Source organism: Micromys minutus, assembly GCF_963924665.1.
Source record: "Micromys minutus genome assembly, chromosome: 21".
NCBI classification, from domain to species: domain Eukaryota; kingdom Metazoa; phylum Chordata; class Mammalia; order Rodentia; family Muridae; genus Micromys; species Micromys minutus.
The window spans coordinates 22,509,218-22,524,535 of NC_137956.1; the positions used below are offsets into that span (position 1 = coordinate 22,509,218).

A 15,318-nucleotide genomic window follows, 5' to 3' on the forward strand; every position below is an offset into this window, starting at 1 on the left:
TCTTCACTGTTACAAAGGAAGTAGGCTTTGCATTTCAAGGAGAGAAGGCAACACGGAGCTAGACGGTCTTGACCTGGCAAGTCAGTGAAGTCAGGGAAGACTTCTCTTAGGGGATGGAGAAGGAGCCTAATGATGAATGGCTCCAGAGACCGGGTGAGGAGAATCCCAGCTGGAGGCGAACTTATGGTGGAGCCTGTCCCTGTGAGGCATGTAGGTTGTGAGGCTATAATGCTGGGATCCACAGCTTGCATTTCTCTCCAGGGCTGACTGTGCAGAGCACCTAACCTCGGTGCTTCATTTCTTCATCTGTAAAGTGGGGCTAACAGCCATGTCTTATGGAGTATGTTGGGCACACCCAAGAGCAGTGTTGCTTAATGGGCAGAGAAAAGTCAGGCTGCCTAAGGAAGAGGAAAGGCCCAAGTGGCTTTCCGGGACGGGAGAGGTGATGGACCAGGCTGCACGGAGAAAGATCAGTTCATTTTCCCAGATGGTGGTGGGCCATAGGGGAAGGATCTGTGGGCCCTTTCTGAGGCCTTGGTAACCCAAAGTGGATACAATACCTATATTATTTTGGTAGGGGACTCAGAATAGGAAGCCGATGGTGGAGTTGTTGGCTTTAGTGGCAGAAACAACTGCAAGCAAGAAGGTGGGGGACAACTGACTGATTATCCCTGGGGACCAGACTCTGTACACCTCCTGCCCACAGGGTATGTGGATGTAGGGCTGATCCCAGCCGGAGCCCGAGAGATTCTCATTGAGGAGGTGGCTGAGGCTGCCAACTTCCTGGCCCTTCGGAGTGAGGACCCAGATAAGTACTTCCTCAATGGCGGCTGGACCATCCAGTGGAATGGGGACTACCGGGTGGCAGGCACTACCTTCACCTATGCACGCAAGGGCAACTGGGAGAACCTCACATCCCCAGGCCCCACCAGTGAACCTGTCTGGATCCAGGTGCTTGCCTCTCAGGGCCAGGATGGGAGGAATAAATGGGGTGGTTCCCAATATAAAGGGGGGAACCTTAGGGCTTCTGTAGCATCTGATTCTCGGCTTAGCTCAGCTGCTGGGGTCTCTGAGTCCCGAACTCAGTTTTCTCAACTCTAGAACAGGTCTCCAGTACAGCTCAGTTCACAGAGGTGGCTGGAGATGACCCTAGGGGCAGGTGCTGGGCACATGGAGAAGTGCCCCTGGGCTCACAGGCCCCCTATGTTCCTGTCCCAGCTGCTGTTCCAGGAAAGCAACCCTGGGGTACACTACGAGTATACCATCCAGAGGGACAACGACGATGAAGTCTGGCCACCTGAGTTCTCATGGCATTATGGACCCTGGAGCAAGTGTACGGTTACCTGTGGGACAGGTGAGACTCAACACGTGCCGAACCCCGTGCTGAGCCTGCTCATGTGTGATCACATGTAATGGCCACCGCCAGGGCTTTGAAGTGGGTCTTGTTATTTATTTCCTTTTCGCAGAGCTACAAGGCCTTAGCACTTAGAAGCAGCAGGGTGGGCCACCTAGCCTATAGTGTAGGGTGTCATGGGGGACGGGGACGGGAGGAAGGCTGGCATGACAGTGAGAGGAGACCACAGAGGTCTGCCTTCACTCTGACAGAGGCAGTGGAACCCTGTTTTGTGAGATCTCTGCAGAGAGGCTGTGTGTATGACTCTTGGGGCATCCTGGTGCCAGGCTCAGGCTGAATTCCCCATGGCTTCCAGGTGTACAGAGGCAGAGCTTGTACTGCATGGAGAGGCAGGCTGGAATTGTAGATGAGATACACTGCGAACCTCTCAGTCGGCCTGATGACCGCCAGAGGAAGTGCAGTGAGGAACCCTGTCCCCCCAGGTAAGCTGACTGTTTCGAACCAGACTTCCAATTCCTAGGTATCCCGCCTCTGCAGACCCTGGTAGAGAGGGTGGCTTCTTTTCCCAAGTCCATGGCCCTAGCTTGGCCCTGGAGTGCACTGGGCAGCCCGTGCCAGTCTAGATGCCCTTGAGCTTCAGGGGTAGGGCACCAACTTGGGTCTTGGCTTGCTGGGTATTATCTTCCATCCAGGTTTGTCTGTACCCCAGTGGCCTGGAGCCATGTATGGCGTGACCATCTTTGCTCATGAACCTTGATCATGATAGGTGTTAATGTCAAACTGTCACCACTCTGTGCCCCTTACCAGGTGGTGGGTTGGGGAGTGGCAGCCGTGCTCCCGATCTTGCGGGCCTGGAGGCCTCTCTCGCCGGGCTGTGTTCTGTGTACGTAGTATCGGGTGGGATGAACAGCGCGCCCTGGAGCCATCTGCCTGTGAACATCTTCCCCGTCCCTCGGCTGAGATCCCGTGCAACCATCATGTGACCTGTCCTTCCACCTGGGGTGTGGGGAACTGGTCTCAGGTAAGTATAGAAGTGAAGGGGACCTGTCTCTGCTACTGCTATTGCCTGGACTCCTTACTGTTTGGTACCTGAAGTGGGAGGGAGCCTGGGGGCGTTCCTGGGACAACACTGCTCTGAGCCTTGGGGGTTAGGGGTTCGCTGGCATGCTATGACCATAAGCTATCATCTTGAGTGAGCATGGCCATAAAGGGCTATCTGAGACTTCTGTCACTGTGACACCAGCAGTGGGAAGGTTGTGCCACCGTGCCCCAGCTTTCCCAGAAAGCCCCATCCTGGCCTGAGCTGTGACCTCCTTTGCAGTGCTCTGTGACATGTGGAGCTGGCGTTCAGCAACGGAGCGTCCTCTGCATCAACAATACGGCTGTGCCCTGTGATGAAGCTGAGCGACCAATAACTGAGACCTTCTGTTTTCCGCAACGCTGCCGGCACCCCATGTACATGGTGGACACAGGTGCCTCTGGGAGCGGCTCCTCCAGCCCCGAGCTCTTCAATGAGGTTGACTTCATCCCACACCAGCTGGTCCCACGCCCTTCCCCAGTGTCCTCACCCAAGCCAGTCAGCATCAGCAACGCTATTGATGAGGAGGACCCGGCGCTGGACCCGCCAGGGCCTGTGTTTGTGGATGATTTCTATTATGACTACAATTTCATTAACTTCCATGAAGACCTGTCCTATGGGTCCTTTGAGGAACCCCATTCAGACCTGGTTGATATTGGGGGTTGGACAGCACCACCTGACATCAGACCCACTGAGCCCCCCTCAGATACTCCAGCGCCTACTGCAGGGGTTCCTGGGGATGGAGAAGAGAGCGTTCAGGGATCTTGGTCTCCTAGCCCTTTACTCAGCAAGGCTAGCCATTCCCCAGCAGTATTATCAGAGCAGACCCCTGTGAACCCCTTGGCCAACTTCTTGACTGAGGAAGATGCTCCCAGAGAGGCCCCTGAACTTGGGCTCCCCAGCTTGCCCTGGCCCCCTGCTTCAGTTGATAATATGGTGACACCCGTTGCCCCTGGCAACCCTGATGAGTTGCTAGTGAGAGAAGACAAGCAGAACCAGCCAGCCACTCCATGGTCTGATAGGAACAAGCTTTCTAAAGATGGTAACCCCTTGGATCATACATCACCTGCCCTGCCCCAAAGCCCTTTCCCCACATGGTCCTTGTCACCCTCCATCAGAACTACCCAAGCGTCTCCGACTCCAGATGTGACGATGGAGGTGTCGACAGCATGGAATGTGGCCTGGGATCCAGTGCTAGAGGCTGACCTGAAGCCACATGGTGAACTGCGACCCACTGTGGAGGTGGCGTCTCCTTCACTTCCTCCAATGGCCACTGTGCCAGGCATCTGGGGTAGGGATAGCCCTCTTGAACCAGAGGCTCCCACCTTTTCAACCCCAGGACTGGGCTCACAGAACCCAAAAACTCTGACAATGCCGGGGACCTTCCTTTTGACAGCACCAACTGATTCAAGGAGCCCGGGACCATTGGGCCAGCCACAGACCCCTAACCCCGAGGGAACCCAGAGCCCTGGGTTGCTGCCTAGACCAGCTCAGGAGACTCAAACTAACAGTAGCAAGGGCCCTGAGGTCCAGTCTTTGCAGCCCAGCCTAGTGGAGGATGGTGCCCCTGCAGATCCGCTGCCTGCCAAGAATGCCAGTTGGCAAGTAGGAAACTGGAGCCAGGTGAGTTATACAGCACCAAGATGGAGGGAAAGTTTGAGCAGGACCCCGGGGTTCAGTTTTGAGCAGAGCAGGACAACCCTGTTCGTCCTGCCTTCCTTGGAGAGCAGTCCACGGGGTGAGCTGACTGACAACCATGGTGGCCTGAGGTTCCTCAAAGCATGAAGGGCATTATCTCCGCTCTCACTTTGCCTCAGTTTCCCAACTTTGAAGTAGAGATAAAGTGAGGGCCCTCATCTGCTTGAGTCTTGAATTCTTAAAGGACCATTCCTAGGCCACATGGAAGGCTTCAGAAAAGTCAGGAGCAGCTTCAAATTAAATGTCTCTGGGCAGAACCTCCTCACACTGGCCCACATGCCACAGAAATGGGACTCATACTTTAGCTAGCTATATGAGTAAGGAAGGCCTCTTCCCAAGGCTCCCAGCCCCAGTGCTGCCCGGGAGGGTCTGGCAGGTTTAGCTGAGGCACAGCATGACTCCTCTAGATGTTTCAACCATTGCCACCCTTCAAAGGGATCCTATAATAGTCTGAGCTGTATGGGAAAAAGATGGCCAGTTCTCCTTCTCTCGATTGTCATTATAAGAGGTCCATAATCTGTGGGGTGAGAGGCAGGTTGAAATTCCTACCCTTTTAACTTCGTGAATCAGGGCCCAGACTTCCTGGTGAGAAGCCACAGGATGGTAGGGTAGGTAAGTGGACTATGCCGGGCTCTTGGGAGCAGGGATAGTTAACTGCTGCTTGACATTTGGCTTTTCGTTCACAGTCTTGGAGGGAGGTGGGTGGAGGAGTCTGTCTTGCAGATAAAGATGTGGTAGGTTGGAGGTGCTGGCGGGTGAGGGGCTGCTGGGCTGACAGTGTCTGTGGCCCACAGTGTTCCACCACCTGTGGCCTGGGCGCCATCTGGAGGCTGGTGCGCTGCAGCTCTGGCAATGATGAGGACTGCACCCTTTCAAGCCGGCCGCAGCCTGCCCGCCATTGTCATCTGAGGCCCTGTGCCGCCTGGCGTGCGGGCAACTGGAGTAAGGTGAGCAGGGAGCCCTGGGTCCCAAGGCTGTGGTTTGAAGACCAGCAGGGTGGGGCGAATGTCATGCCACAGTCTGTGCCCCCGATCCCGTCCTGTCCCCATCCCTGTTGGAGCTCTTCAATCCAGCATGACCTGGCCCTGCTTCCATGGCTCTCCTTCCTCTGTATTCACAACACCCACCACTGGACTCTCTCACCGGCTCACCCTAATTCCATCTGCCTCATCCCCCGGGGGTTGCCACCCAGTGTCGAGGTCTTCTGGGGCTCTTTGGTCTAGGCTGGAAGGTTTAACCCTGCGGTACAATAAGCCTCAATGGGTCATGTTGCACGCCTGTGCACGAAATGTCTCTATGTGTCTATTCTTTGCTCTCCAGTGCTCTCGCAGCTGTGGCGGAGGTTCCTCTACAAGGGACGTACAGTGTGTGGGTACACGGGACCTCCGGCCACTGCGGCCCTTTCACTGCCAGCCCGGGCCCACCAAGCCACCCAGCCGTCAGCTTTGTGGGGCCCAGCCCTGCCTCCCCTGGTACACCTCCTCCTGGAGAGAGGTGAGGTCCGGGCCTGGGGGGAAGTGGGGACAGAGGACACCCACAGACCCTGGCTATATTTGATGCTTTCTGTTCTTCCAGTGTTCTGAGGCTTGCGGTGGTGGTGAACAGCAGCGTCTGGTGACATGTCCAGAGCCAGGCCTCTGTGAGGAGTCGCTAAGACCCAACAACACCAGGCCCTGCAACACCCACCCCTGCACACAGTGGGTGGTAGGACCCTGGGGTCAGGTGAGCAGGCTTGCTTATGGGGAGGACTGGGAGCAATCCTTGACAGATAGGCCCCTGGGCTTTGAAAGATGAGTTGTTGAGTGTGTGCTGTGTGCTGGTCTCTGTGGCCATTAAATATACAGTAGGGCCCCATCAGGTCAGGGAAAATCAGATAGAGGAAAAATGGCCATGTGGGGAAAGTCCTCTGAGGAGGGGACTCTGGGTTAACACCTAAAGGAGTCAGTGATGCTAAAGAGGGGGAAAAGAGAACAGCAAGTGCTGAACCCTGAAGCAGGAATGATGGGGTGTTCAGAGAATGGGGTAAAGACCACGGTGGCAGAAAGGGAGTAGAGAGAGGCCTCCACAGGGCAAGGCAGCTTGCTGCTGAGCCTATGGGGTGCTGATTGGTTCAAGGACCTCAGTGAGTCCTTGGCCTGCTGGCTGCTGAATGACTCTGGGCAGGTGCTTTGCTTGCAGGGCTATGTTGTTTCCCCCTCATCTTTAAACATAAGATGGAGGGGTATTGGGAAAATGCAATGAGATGCAGAGCCTGTGTCATGGCAGCACAGACGAAGCCTGAGAAGAGGCTGACTCAGGGTGGGGACCACACCTGAGTCACTGTCTTCCTCCCTCTGCCTGCAGCATACCTTCTGTGTCTCCTGGGCACCATGGTGCCTCATCCCAGTGTCTGCCTTCTCTGTGTAGGCCTCTTGGGTGTGTTTTGTAATTCTTCTTACTCTTATCTTGTCTTCCTTGCAAGAACAAATGCTCCCAGGGACAGTGGGGGTCACAGCACGAGGCTCTGGTCAGAGATGGCTTCCTGGACAGGGTGCTGTTATCCAGTGATGGCCAGTCTTTGGCTGTGATGGCTGGTCCTGGAGGCATTCTCTCCTCTCTTCTGTGCAGTGTTCAGCCCCCTGTGGCGGTGGTGTTCAGCGGCGTCTGGTCAAATGTGTGAACACTCAGACAGGCTTGGCAGAGGAGGACAGTGACCTGTGTAGCCACGAGGCCTGGCCTGAGAGTTCACGGCCATGTGCCACTGAGGACTGTGAACTGGTTGAATCCCCACGTGAGTGTCTCCTTTATTCTTGGGGATGGCGGGAGGGCTGGGAACTAGAGAATCGTCTAGATGTCGGTTCCAGAACAGCTGCTGTTCTGTTTACAGTTGGCTCAAAGTACATGGTCACCGTAACTGGGAGGCCACAGGGGGCCAAGGCCCAAAACTGGGAATCAGCCAAGGGGAATCCCAGCTATTCAGGCATCCTGCAGGCAGCTTTGGTAGCCTTGGGAAGTGGAAGGCGCCTCCTGACCTCAGTCGCGGCAAGCTTTTTCCCCCTAGGGTCTTAGTCCCCACAGTGAAGGGAAGATGCCCTTGGGCTGTGGGCATTCCCTAACCCTAGGAGGATAACTGCCTGGGGGTGGCAGTGGGGCCACAGGAAGGACTCCTTCCCAGGGTGCTGCTACTGATTATGGGTTTCCTGGCCAGCTGGGCCAGTATGGAGTAAAGGTCTGAGCCAGTGGTGGCTTTGGAAATTACCTCTTTCCTGAAGCTCCAGCTGTCCCCAGCAGTGCTGAACACAGGAAACAGTGTGGCTCTTGAGTCACATCTGGGTACCAGTTCACCAGCTATGTAGTCTTGGGCTCCATTTGCTGATCTGAATTGTCATTTCCTCCTGCATCAAGGGGCTGTCAATCCTTATTCTTGCATTAGTGGGGTCTGCGTGTGAAGGACTCAGTATTACCAGGGCCCTTCCTTAGTGAAGGCTAGGCAACTTTACCCCCTCCCTCCCATTTTTGCCAGCCATTATTGTCCTCTATTGAAAAGGCACGGGGAGTCTGAGGCCACCCCTGATACCCAAGGGAACCCAACAGCTTGGCACTCACCTACTGGTTCGATGCACCTGTCCCTAGGACAGTCTATAGTTGTCAGACCTGATCTGCTTCTCCATTCTCTGCACGGCCCTCACTACCAGCGGCTAGCTCCTGGTAGTCCTGGCTCAGGACCAGGGCAGCTACTGCTTTGCCACTCTGCCCTGAATCCCTTTCCTCAAGGTGCCGGGAAGATGGCAGCCTGGGTTTGTTAAGCCATCCTTGCTTGTTTCTCTGTCATCATCTCCATCTGTCCGACAGGCTTCTAAGACACTCAGCACAGCAACGCTGGGCGCTGTACCACAGTGCTCACCTTTGGGCCTGATAGTGCTTGTGGCTCTCCTGTTTCTCATACCAGGCTCTGGGTTGGCAGGGAATACGGTAGCTATGGCCCCAGGTGGTGTACATAGGGAGAAGATGGGAACTGAGGCTCTATCAGAAATAGCCTGGCTCAGGAGGCTGTGGGTTTGCAAGGTCTCCAAGGGGAAAGGGAAGGGTGGGCTTAGGAGGGACTCCTGGAAGTGGCTAGGCTCCTACCCAATGCCCATCCATGTGAAGACATCCCTCCAACCCCCAAACCCCCATGCCCGCCCAAGTGAAGGGAGCCAATTAGTGAAAACTCTTGGATCGTAAGCTCCTGGAGCTTCCAGGATGTTTTGATGGTTTGTGGGATTATTCAACAGGACATTTGGAAATCCTGTGAACTCCAGGGTGTGTGATCACCACGGCAAGGCAGCTCACGTGCCTAGTCATGTGTCCTTCCCCACGGAGGTGGGGACTGTTATCAAGAGGAAAACTTCACTTAGTGCTTAGGCCTGCCAGAGGTCACCCAGGGGAACTAGTGTGACCGTCTGGAGTTGCTGCCTAAAAGATAGGGTGGAGGGGCTTGTCTGCTGCCTCGTGCCCTCTGCTGCAACTGGGGACGTCCCAGACCAGAGTCCACACAGCTGCCCTCCTGTTCTTCCTCCCCAGGGAATCTGCAGAAGTAAGCAGGGGGCTGGGCAGCTGTGGCAGTGACGGTAAAGCGGTAGCACTGGGAGGAAGGCCAAGAGTCTGGAAGCAAGCCATTTTCCAAAACAGCTTTCCCGGGAGAGCCAGCCAGGCCTCAGCTCCTGACAACTAGGGCTTAAGAATCTCCCTCCCCTGTGCCCTGTCATCAGGGCCTGCATCCTGTCTTTGGTTCCTACTGATGATCTTTGTGGCCTTGGCCAAATTCAACTTTCTGGGCTTTACCACCTACCGAAATGGGCTGTCTTGCCACCCCAAGGTTCAGGGTGGACATGATCCACATGAGACTAGGAGGGTGTGTGTGTGGGGGAGGGGTAGCAGCGCAGCGATGACAGCAAAGGCATGTGGGACTAATAGAGGTGGCAGAGTGTAGACTGGACGCATATTGACACAGTGCCCGGGATGAAGTGGGGGGCCTGGTACCCGGGGTGAGCAGGGATAAGGATAGGGTTAGAGACGTTTGCATCGCTGACAGTAGGCTCCTGGGTATCTCCTGACGTGGTAAATGGTGGGGGTCTTTGAACTTTTCTTCCAGAAAGCTAAGTCCCAACAGTGTCAGGAGTGCAAGGGCAGGTGAGGCAGGGACAAGAGCTAGGGGTTCTGGGATTCTGGGGATCTTCTTCAGAAACTGGGTTTCTTATTGGCTGCTAGTCTTCTTAAAGCAACAGGGTGAGGAGCTTTTCAATCGAATCACTGGGTGATGAAGTGTGTTTCTGAGGCCATGCCTACTGATTCTAACCACGCCACTGCACCTCCTCTCTCCCCTTTCCAGGTTGTGAGCGGGATCGCCTGTCCTTCAATTTCTGTGAGACGCTGCGCCTGTTGGGCCGCTGCCAGCTGCCCACCATCCGCGCTCAGTGCTGCCGCTCGTGCCCCCCCCTCAGCCGTGGTGTCCCTTCCCGAGGCCATCAACGGGTGGCCCGACGATAAACCGAGGCCTGGCATACACCGGCGCACATCAGGATGCATAGACTGACTCACGACACACAGACCTCAGTGCCCCACCACAGGCTGCGGTGGAGCCCCGCTCCTCGTGTCCTAATGGTGCTAACCCCACCCCTGCACAATGGCCGGCTGGGGACCCCCTTTCCTTTCAGAAAAGGTATTTTTTTATTCTAACAGTTTGCACAGTTGTTACTGTTTTACATAAACGAGTATCTACCCTTTCAAAGCCGTTTGCTCTTGTCTTGGATTTGGAGACTCTCCAACACGACTCCTACCTCTTTTGTCAAATGGCTACACCCTGGTCCCTTGTTGGAGTCACAGCAGCTTCTCTGTTCCTTTGGGGCAAGTTGTCGGGGCCAGCAGAGGCTGTTCAAAGACGCCTAACATAGACATGCAGAGTCCTCAAGGGGTGGAGGTGGCTTCTAAGGAAGGTTTGTCTCTAGAGGGTTATATGGTGTGAGCAGGAAGGTCTTTGAAGGGGGTACAGGTTGGCAGAAGTCCAGGGAGTCTGTAGCGATCGCCTATCTCGCCGGCAAGGAAGACGCGCCACAACAGGATCCTTCTACAGGAGTTTATTGCAGGCTTGATTGCAGTAGCTTAAGACCCTGAGCCCAGAAACCAGCCCTCCTTATATATGCTTAGGAGGACTGTGTCGCCACCTGATTGGTGCATTCTGTGCACCCTAATTAGCATACTCAGAGTCACCATGATTCAGCAAAAACAGGCAGGCGCGCATGCGCACTTAGGTTGTTTATCTCAAAACTGGCCACCCTCCCTTCGGGCTGGGCGCCATCTTGTAATGGCAAATACAGTGGCTTCCCACAGGAGTCCTAGTTACTGTCCCATCATTCTTTGCCTCTGCCTGCTATCCTCCATGAAGGTCTTCAGAGACCTGGCTTTCTCAGAAATGGAGCCACGTGTACTCATGGAACTGGCTGTCTTGTCTCCCGCAGGGACTACCTGAGGCACGTATGTCATCATGCAGCTCAGATGTGTGCTATCTGAGAGCAGCTGGGCAGCCATGGACTTTAAAGATGACCCTGGATAGTGACTGGCACCTAAGCCTTCCTCCTGGGCTTGGCCTGTGTCTGCCCCTTCTGTCTGGCTGAGAGCCATCCTCAGAGTCTTCTGAAAGGCATTATGGCCCTCCTCCAAGTTTGAGGCTCGTAGGTTCTGAGGGAGGGCACCTGGCCCCTTTTATTTGCCAGAGTGAGGAGCGCGTGGATGCACGAAGACACCTGGCCACTGAGAATGTGGGCACACTGGAAACTGTGTGAGGCTATGAAAGGGCAGCAGAGGGTGGAGCCAGTCAGTGCTGCGCCTGTCCCGGGACTGGCTCTATCTAGGAGTAGGAAGGGTGGGGCAGGGGTTGGTGCTCTCAGGGGTGAAGGTGTTTACCCAGCTCTGGGCTCCATATGCTCCTGCCTTCTCATCCTGACAGGCGAGAAGGTCATAGTGGAGGGAAGGGACTGGTCCAGGAGTACATGCCTAAGAGGTACAGGCCCACTAAAGCTCTTCAGCCTCTACCTCCTACTCTGGGCTCCAGGTAGACTCAAACATGGCTTGGTCAAAGTCAGGCAGTCTACCAGGTCACTCAGGAAAGCAAGTCACTGGTGGCGTGTGTATGTCCAAGTCCTACCAGGATGAGGGTGGAGAATCCTCTAATGGGGTTTGCTTATTTGTGTCCACAGCAGCCCTGTGGGCCAAAGAGGCCTTAGGGACCCACACTCTGAGTAATGGCTTCCTATAACTGCCTAATCCACTCCCCATGGCAACTCCTCACAAAGATGGGAACAGAGCCATTTCCTTGCTCCAGACCCATACACAACGGGAGCTGGCACCGTGGCAGAGCCGTAGGGTCCCTGACCCAGCTCTGGCCTCTGCCATTACTACAGTGCCACGTGGCCTCAGGAGCTCCCCCAGCCTTGCTGAATAAATCGATGTCTCCCAAAGAACAGCAACAGTGTAATAGGTTCAGGCCTACACTGACGAGCCCTGGTCAAACTCCTCTCTCCCTTGCCGGAAAGACATTTGGTCCTAATCATTCTTGGTTTTTTCCAGAGATGGCTGGGGGAGTCCCTAGTGGCAGCCGGGCCTGAGCTGTCCACGCAGACAGGAGGCAAACAAGCCATGACTCAGGCTGGGCATGCACAGCTGGTGCAGAAGGGCACCTGTCTCCCAAGGGATGAGGTGTGTGCTAAACTGTTCCAGATCCGGGCAGCATTTCACCCACGGCTTCAGCCTCTGCCCATAGTTCAGCCACGGTACTCAGGGCAACTAAGCACCAGTGCTGAGAAGGGCATCCCGTCTCTCCTATTCTAACCAACAGAAGAGACCTAGGAATCATCAGGATGGCAAACTGGAGAGGCCCCTCATGCACACCCTATCCCACAAGACCATGTAGAGGCTTCTGTCACAAATGACTACAACTACCTTTCGAGGCAGAATGTAATAAAAATTAGTTTATTTCTTCCTTTACAAGTCTAACATTTAACTCAAGGATGAGCATGGAAGCAGCTATGATATAAAAGGACAGTCGCTTGGCAGTGAGCCCTCAAGACCCCCAATTGCCCACAGGAGAAGAACCTCGGACACTGGGCTTGCATCAATCCTCTGTCTTCAGGGACCAGGCCCAGTCACCCACCCAGGCGTGGCTGCAGCAGGACATCACTGTACTAAGGGAGAGGAGCTTATGCAGTAACACAGCTAACAAGCCCTGTCTGGGTATTGCCCAGAGAACTTCCTGACTCAACAGACCACAGCTGACAAACACCAGAGAAGTAAATGCCAACCAGTTACTGCTGCTCGGCTGTTATCATGGCTAGAAGTAGCCCCCGAGGCTACCTGGGTGAGCAGAAGACAGTGACAGTCAAGGCTAAGGGGAAACGGTGGCACAGGAGTGACCTGGAATTTGGGAGGCTCGGGCTGATATAAATACATACAGGGGAGTTGTGCCCACAAAATAGAACGTGTTATATAAAAGTTGTACAGAATCTAGAAAAACCTTAATATAAAATAGTCTATAAAAATATAAAATGTAGTGAAAAATATAAAAGTATCGACAGCTGAAATATTGGTAAGTCCCATCAGATGGGGTGCTGAGGGCAGGGTGCTCCCCGACTGTGGCAAGTGCACTCGGACCCGCACGCTGGACAGCTCAGATGAAAAGCAGCACAGGGCAGCCCCGGACGTTAGGGGTACCTGCCATGGTGGCCGGCAGAAATCTGGAACCTCAGGAGCATGAGAGGGATGATCCTGTCATTTTTGTCCCCAAACTGGAAAGAGGGCAACCATTTCTTCTCAGCTCTGCAGACACTGAATCATTTATTCTAGGGAGGGGAGCCTCTAAGCGTGTCTTTCCTTTAGGACCTCTTGAGATGTCTACCTGGGCACTGATACTAACTGCCTGAGAAAAAAACTAAGGCTGTCTCTCAAAGAATGGCAGAACATGCCCCTACGCCTACTGAAGATTTTTTTTTTCATCACTGGGATGGAACCCAGGACCCCACATGCCAGGTACATATTCTATCTAAGCCATGTCCCCAGTATCACCAGGTAAAGATGCCTCCACCAGTGCACAGGACGAAAGCAACCCACCACTAAGAGAGCATTTATACCAAATACATAATCTGGACTGGTAACTTCTGACAGGAGATTGAATGGCAACTGAAACTGGAGCAGCTGGAGCTGAGCCATGGGGGCTCCAATTCTATCCGACTGCACCTCCTAACAGCTGTCCCCAAGGTCGACAGCTAGCATTTCACAGGGCGTGGGGCATCTTCCAGCATTTGGTCTCAGGGAGGCCCTGGGAACAACAGTGAGCCCACTGTCCAGCTCCAGACAGCTTCCCAAAGAAGCCAGGCCTCAAGCATCCCAAAGACACAGGGATGACATTTTTGACACGTGAAAAGAGACAAAGGCTATTGGCTAAATAGAGACCAGCTCCTTTGACACAGTAACAAGTGGAGCAACTTTTAGAGAAGCTAAGCATAGTTTAGATGTGGGAAAATGAATTCAGCCATTCAAGTGCTAGAAAGCAGACAGCAAAAAAACAGGAAAACGGGTCATGGAAAAAGCGCTTCTCGAAACTGTCGCGCTCCACTTCTTAGTCTGAGTGTGTTTACACTAAGGATTGTTTCCAATTTTTTTCCAGGTAGTGTAAAGTAGTCCACTTAGGGCTGTTTCCCTTGTGTTCCGATAATACTGTGTAAGACGATGTTTCCTCATAATAGCCACCCATCAGGGATGCTCTGGGATTGAGCAAAAATAACCTTTCTTACTCAGACCCTCTCTGGGCTTCAAGAAGGAAGTGCTTCAAGTCCCCAGAGTCTGTTATACCAGAGGCCACAGTGGCCCCAGATCCCTGTTGAGGACAAGGATGATGCGGGCACCACAGAGGCTAGCACTCATCACTCCTGTTCCCAAGCAAAGGTGTTTCCAGGAGGAAACTGGCAGTCAGCTCCACTCCCCACTCTAGAGCCCCAGCCACTGCCATCCAGGGGCCCACAAGCCAGATCTGAGAGGTTCCCATGTTCCTTTATGCGGGGGTGGGTTTACTGCAAGGTTCCTTTGGAACCCCAATCTAGCCACACTTGGAGAATGGCGACTACAAGTCACCTCCCAGATGTGCTAGCTCCGCTGCAAGCTGGGACAGATGTCTGGCAATGAGAAGTGTGGGGGCTGGAGGCAGAGTAGGGTGAGTGCTACAGTCTGCTCTGTGAGGCTGTACCTGAGGGCAAAGGCTAGGCCAGAAGGGACTGTGGCTGGTAGTGCAAAGCCACCAACCAGCAGAGGGCTCCCACACTTTCTAGAGAGGCCTGTTCTGTACTTGCTTGCTTTTTAAAGAGGTCCCTCTTCTTACGGTGACCTTTTGCCCCCGGATGCAGCCACACTGCAGCCCCATGCGCAATTCTCCACAGTGTTGCCCTTGGATAAAAAGAAAGAGCACAGGGAGATGTCAAACAGTTTTTGCAGGGTGAAACACTCACACAACTGGCAGATGCTGTAAACAGGGCGTTGGAAACAGTCACCTGGTGAGTCACCAGTCAAACAGCATGCATGTGACTGAATGCCGCCACATAGAAATGGCTGTGAGGCCGCCAGACCCCTGCCCCAAAACGGGAGATGAGAAAGTGCAGCTTAGCTTTGGACATCTGCCCAGCAGGTACCCAGAGGCTGTAGATGCTCCAATCTGACAGCTGATGTGCAGATGTGCCTTTGCTACTTTTGGTTACGAAGGAAGGCAAGAAGAGCAGCATCCAAGGTTGGGGATCCATTCAAGTGTCTTCCTCCTCATCGCTAACTAGCTCGCCTTTGTCAGGGGTAGTGTCCCGCTCACGCAGGAAGTCCTCTCGAATGGCCTCCAGTTCTGTCAGCTCCAGCCGGACCTTCTCCAAGTGGTAGGCTCTCCGGTTCCGGATCTGGCGCAGGGGGAAGGGATTCAGATCCCCAAAGGAGATGCTGATCAGCTTCCTGGTGGGACAAAGGGCAGAGACAAGCCTCAGCAGAGCTCAGGTTGAGTGCTCAGAGCACTGGTTACAGACAGAGAAGGGAGTAAGGGACGTGTGCCATGTGATGGGGGAATGCCATCCTAGGAGCCCAGGCCCATCTTATGCAGAGAGGCGGAAGGCACAGTGAGCTCAGAATCCATTTTGATCTGATTCTT

At 54.2% G+C, this 15,318-nt stretch overlaps 2 protein-coding genes across 5 annotated transcripts in view; one reads left to right on the forward strand and one right to left on the reverse strand.

The window, feature by feature from the left end:
* The window catches only part of ADAMTS7 (ADAM metallopeptidase with thrombospondin type 1 motif 7), a 34,680-nt gene extending 24,901 nt beyond the window's left edge, over positions 1-9,779 (forward strand). Inside the window, exons 15-25 of one of the 3 annotated variants that reach the window (XM_080934779.1) lie at positions 707-951; positions 1,219-1,354; positions 1,710-1,836; positions 2,162-2,375; positions 2,802-3,651; positions 3,829-4,055; positions 4,925-5,077; positions 5,451-5,624; positions 5,706-5,852; positions 6,738-6,900; positions 9,481-9,779. In XM_080934779.1, coding sequence (XP_080790905.1) covers positions 707-951; positions 1,219-1,354; positions 1,710-1,836; positions 2,162-2,375; positions 2,802-3,651; positions 3,829-4,055; positions 4,925-5,077; positions 5,451-5,624; positions 5,706-5,852; positions 6,738-6,900; positions 9,481-9,638 — 2,594 coding nt within the window. In that variant the 3' untranslated portion in view covers positions 9,639-9,779. Of the gene's footprint in view, positions 1-706; positions 952-1,218; positions 1,355-1,709; positions 1,837-2,161; positions 2,376-2,675; positions 4,056-4,924; positions 5,078-5,450; positions 5,625-5,705; positions 5,853-6,737; positions 6,901-9,480 lie in introns of all 3 variants that reach the window. The other 2 variants (XM_080934777.1, XM_080934778.1) reach the window with 2 other exon arrangements.
* Positions 9,780-12,100: 2,321 nt separating this feature from the next.
* Positions 12,101-15,318, reverse strand: part of TBC1D2B (TBC1 domain family member 2B) — a 65,937-nt gene continuing 62,719 nt past the window's right edge. For both annotated transcript variants that reach the window (XM_080934632.1, XM_080934633.1), the window contains exon 13: positions 12,101-15,125. In XM_080934632.1, the coding sequence (XP_080790758.1) occupies positions 14,930-15,125 (196 nt within the window). In that variant the 3' untranslated portion in view covers positions 12,101-14,929. The remainder of the gene's footprint in view (positions 15,126-15,318) is intronic.